General features: G+C 39.7%; 1 protein-coding gene across 1 annotated transcript; it reads right to left on the reverse strand.

Annotated features, from left to right (window-relative positions):
- Positions 1-1,428: 1,428 nt before the first annotated feature.
- sult2st2 (sulfotransferase family 2, cytosolic sulfotransferase 2) lies at positions 1,429-4,035 on the reverse strand (the record flags this gene model as incomplete). The annotated part of the gene is made up of 6 exons (XM_080834721.1): positions 1,429-1,564; positions 1,656-1,836; positions 1,963-2,057; positions 2,397-2,523; positions 2,795-3,006; positions 3,897-4,035. The coding sequence occupies 6 exons, from the start codon at positions 4,033-4,035 to the stop codon at positions 1,455-1,457; spliced, it is 864 nt and encodes a 287-aa protein (XP_080690847.1). The 3' UTR covers positions 1,429-1,454.
- Positions 4,036-4,331: the final 296 nt, after the last annotated feature.

Below are 4,331 nucleotides of genomic sequence, written 5' to 3' on the forward strand. Positions count from 1 at the left end.
GTTTAACAGTACATCATCATAGCAATGGAGAGTGCATGAGTAGTTTTATAACACAAATTGCATTTAAGTATTGGATTTTTTTTACACTAAAAGACCACATCACTTACATGAGAGATTAACCATTTCACCTTGTCTCAAATCATATCTAATGGGTTATTTTTATCGGTAAAACCAGGAGCCTTTACTCATGTCCTTCAAATTTCACACATTTATAAAATTCAAAGAGAAATTGTGTCTTCGTGTTAGCTTAGCTAACGTTAGGCACACATTTACTCCTTGGCAAAAGCAACCAAACTTCTGACACCAAGCCTTCACCTGAGAAATCTTTGCGTGGCAATATGAAGAATTAAACTTTTAGAGCAATACACTGCGTACGTCAGGGAAAGCCCAACAAGGTCTTAAGCATTGCTCATTTTATTTGAGTGAGAGGCAACTTTCAAATTTCAGCGAAACTATGCTCTTTGAAATTGCGGATTATATAATGTATACAGTAGGCTACGGTTTAAAGTAATGCCAGCCAACATAGCTAGACAGCTAACCCTCCTGCGTCAGTCTTAAGGACAGAAAAGTGGGTTAACATTTTGCTATCTAGCTAGGAGTTTCAACTAAGCTAATCACTAGCTTGCTGGTTATTGAGGAGTTTGAGCCTATATTTGAGCTATACTGTTTGAGGCAGCAAATGGTTGCATATTCACATTACAATATCAAAAAAAGGTGCGTTAATAAAGGAGTACCTCAACCAGAAATATTGGCGGGCATTGCCAGACAGCCATTCATTGCACGGCTGATGTTTTGCAAGTCTGCTGAAGTCAAATCCCCTCCTTCATATACAAAACAGTGGTAGCTCTGCTGTTTGACTGGCAAACCGTTCAATTTTGAATTCGTTGTCGCCATCTTGCGGAATGGAGTGTCTCAACGGCATCGGAGGCCAAGTTGGCCAAAGGGGAAAGATGCACACTAAAGGCAGACACCCTTGCTCTGACATTTACTTTGTGTTTCAGAAGACACTGTTCCCAGAGCTATGGAATGTTGATGAAAACAGCAGTGGTAAGCACTGCCATCCCACCTCTCTGGAAGAAAGTGTTTGTATTTTTCTTATCACTAATTACTCCACCAGGAAGCAGACCACTGATATTAAATAGTACCACAGACAACAAAGTGTTTCAAAACTTTACTTTTGCATTTGGTACAACAAAGTTATAATAAGTGCATAAGCATAACAGTTAAAAAAAGGCTTTAAAAGGAAGATGAAATGACAAGCAAAAGAATATTTTCTTTTCCTGATTAATTTGGTCATGAAAGGCACAGGAATGATGAGGACGGATGAACTGTGTTAGAAGAAGTGACATACAATGTCCTCATAAAGCACCTCCTATAAGCTGCCATGTCTCAAATCATCAAAGCAATGAGACACTCATATAGGTTATGGGACCACTATCAAAAGTGTGGCAGATTTAGTCCCAAAAAAATTTGAACTTCACATCTTTCATTTTCTCCTTATAAACAGTATCAAAATGATCTGATTGGGTTGCAGTCAGTGTATTCTTCCAGTCACCGGCAGTGCCTGGAAATAAAATCAAACACAAACATGTTTATTTCACTTTTTACTCAATATTGCCTTTTGCACCTTTAAAATGGCAAATAACTGTTCTTACCTTTCCTCAAAAACTCTGACTTCGTTTGGTCAAAGAACTCTGTTGACACCATGGAATAGTTGGACATCTTGTTTTTCTTCATGTTTTTGAAAACACAGTGATCAGCTATCTTTTCAATGATGTCTTGGCTCAGAGATTTCCCCATAAAACAGGAGAGTTTACGGACAGACTCCTTGAGATCCTGTTTCAAATTAAGTCAAAAGGGACAATGCATGCTGAAAGAATTTGTTTATCTGTAGGTATAACAAGAATCCCTTGCCATTTCAAAATGCAGGGATAGTGTGTAATGCAATACATTTCTACTTACCATTATCATTTCTTCATAAAAGAGGTATAGAATATGTTCCTGGTCTTTGGCATGTATCCATCCATTCACATGGTCAAACCAGGACCCAAACATTACTGTGTAGGGGGAAATGGTTCAGTATCTGTACTTAACCCTTAGGGGAATATGGAGTTTTTTTACTACATACTTTTTACTCTCATGTTATTATTGCTGATGTCTTCTAGAATATAATCATACATGCCACTTTTGTCTCAATGTTTTTAGTTAGGGGAAATATACAAAAACATCAAGGCATGTCAGACTACCTAAAACAGGCTCAGACTCAGTAGTACTGCAGTAACATTTCTAATAAAAGCGCCTTTGTTTTGAACCTTGGACTTTGAAACTACAGCTATTAGCTTGGCCTGTTTTAATGAAGGAGTGGCTTGGGTAAGATTTACATAAAAGTCCCACACCTTTTCCATTTAGGAACGTATCCATGAACTCGTCCACTGTTCCTGGATTCACCAAGAATGAAGCCATCCCATAATAATGGAAGGAGGAAGTGAAGACATCCTTTGGGTGTCGCAGGACATACAACACCTGAAGGGATACACATTTAGAAACACAACCAAGCCATTAATGCATTCATGCAAAATGTATATGACTCATATATATCCAAATGTATGGGATTCTCTTAGCAACTATACAGTACCTTTGTCTGAAGGTGCATTCAAGCATTAATGCATTTTGGCTAGGATTAATTCATCTTAATGTACAGGATATTCTTAGCATTTACTACTGTGTACTTCACTAACTTTCCCTGTGAGTGAATTCATAATAGTATATGTATAGGGTCCTCTTAGCACCATACTTTAGGCTTGACTTTGAAGAAGGACTCTGGCATCATGTTGTAGTGGTAGTGAGTTGCAAAAATCCGAGGAGAGGGTCTCTCGTCCAGATTCAGGACGTTCGCTCTGTGCTCCTCCAGCCATGGCACTCTGTCCCAGTTTGGAATGGTCTCTACCGGGGTGAGGTCCCCCTCGCTCTGGATCAGGGGAACGATCTCCTGCATCCATGTCGTACCTGTCCAAACATAAATGGAAGTAGGTTTCAGGCTAGATACAGGCTCCTAAAATAGCTTATTTTTTTCCAAGCATGATTTTTTTTTTTATGCCAGGGGATTGTCAGTATTGAAAGCTTCTGATTCGTGCTCCTGGGATAAACTTTGAAACTCTCTTTCTCTCCCTCTCTCTCTGGTATACCAAAACAGACTTGTTCCCTGTGTAAATATAGGGACTGAAAAACTGACAGAGAAACTGTGTTGTAAAGCACCTGGAAATAGTGGAGCAATCTAGAGCCTCAAATGGCCTCAAGTGGAGTAGATCTGCGGCATTGTTTTATGCATTGTGTTTTTGCATAAACAAATCATAAATGAACTAATAACAACTAATTCTCAAATAGTCGGAGTACCACTACTGCAAAAGCACAAAAGCATAAGGCTGAGTCATCATTTGATCATGACTGAAACCTGATTTCAACCATTCATATAAGGGCCCGTAGACTGGACATGCCAGTCTATCAACATGGGCATTATGATGGCATGCCCAAACGAGGGAATGGTTTGCCTGGTTGATCACGTACTTCTTATCACTTCTTATTCTCTCATCCATTTTTAAGGCTAACGAACGCTAATATTTTGCAACCCAGTTATGTAGTATTCAATGACAGGATCTGCGCCTTTGACAGTGGCTGTTGTCTGTATCAGTGCGTGGGCTCCAAAAGAGCTACATAGACAAAAATCAAGGACGGAAAGCAACCCAGTGATAAAAACACAGATCTTTACATAGTACCAATGAGAACACTATGCCCAGAACAGTACGTTACGATTAAGTTAGCATGCACTTAGAGTTGCCTGCTTCTTTAGACGACTAAACTCCAAGGTTCAAATGATGTGCGGCTTTGACATAACCCACCTGATTTTGGATAGGTGACGATTAAAATGTCATCCTGGCGAAAGTTGAACTCCTCGTAGTACTTCAGGCCCTCAGGAGTGTGAAGAACTTTGGGGACATAAACTCCCTTGTACGTCGAGTACAACTCAGCCTCGGTCATGATTCTGCACAAAGTTATTTGTAACTGAGCTGTTCACACATGCCTTATCAGAAGTGAACTTTATAGCCCACAGCGTTGACGGTGAGATTGTGAGATTGTGTGTACGCGTGCGCGCGGAGGACGAGGTCCTACATTCCTCACATAATTTACATGTGACATGCCTTTGGACAGCTACTAGCTTGCCTATCCCTATACGTGACATTCCTCGCCATAAACTTGACAAACCTGACTAAAATAATCACACATTAAAATGTATGTTTCATGCATTTCAAGTCACACCTCTTCGAACAAAACAA

Source organism: Sprattus sprattus, assembly GCF_963457725.1.
Source record: "Sprattus sprattus genome assembly, chromosome: 3".
Lineage (NCBI taxonomy): Eukaryota > Metazoa > Chordata > Actinopteri > Clupeiformes > Clupeidae > Sprattus > Sprattus sprattus.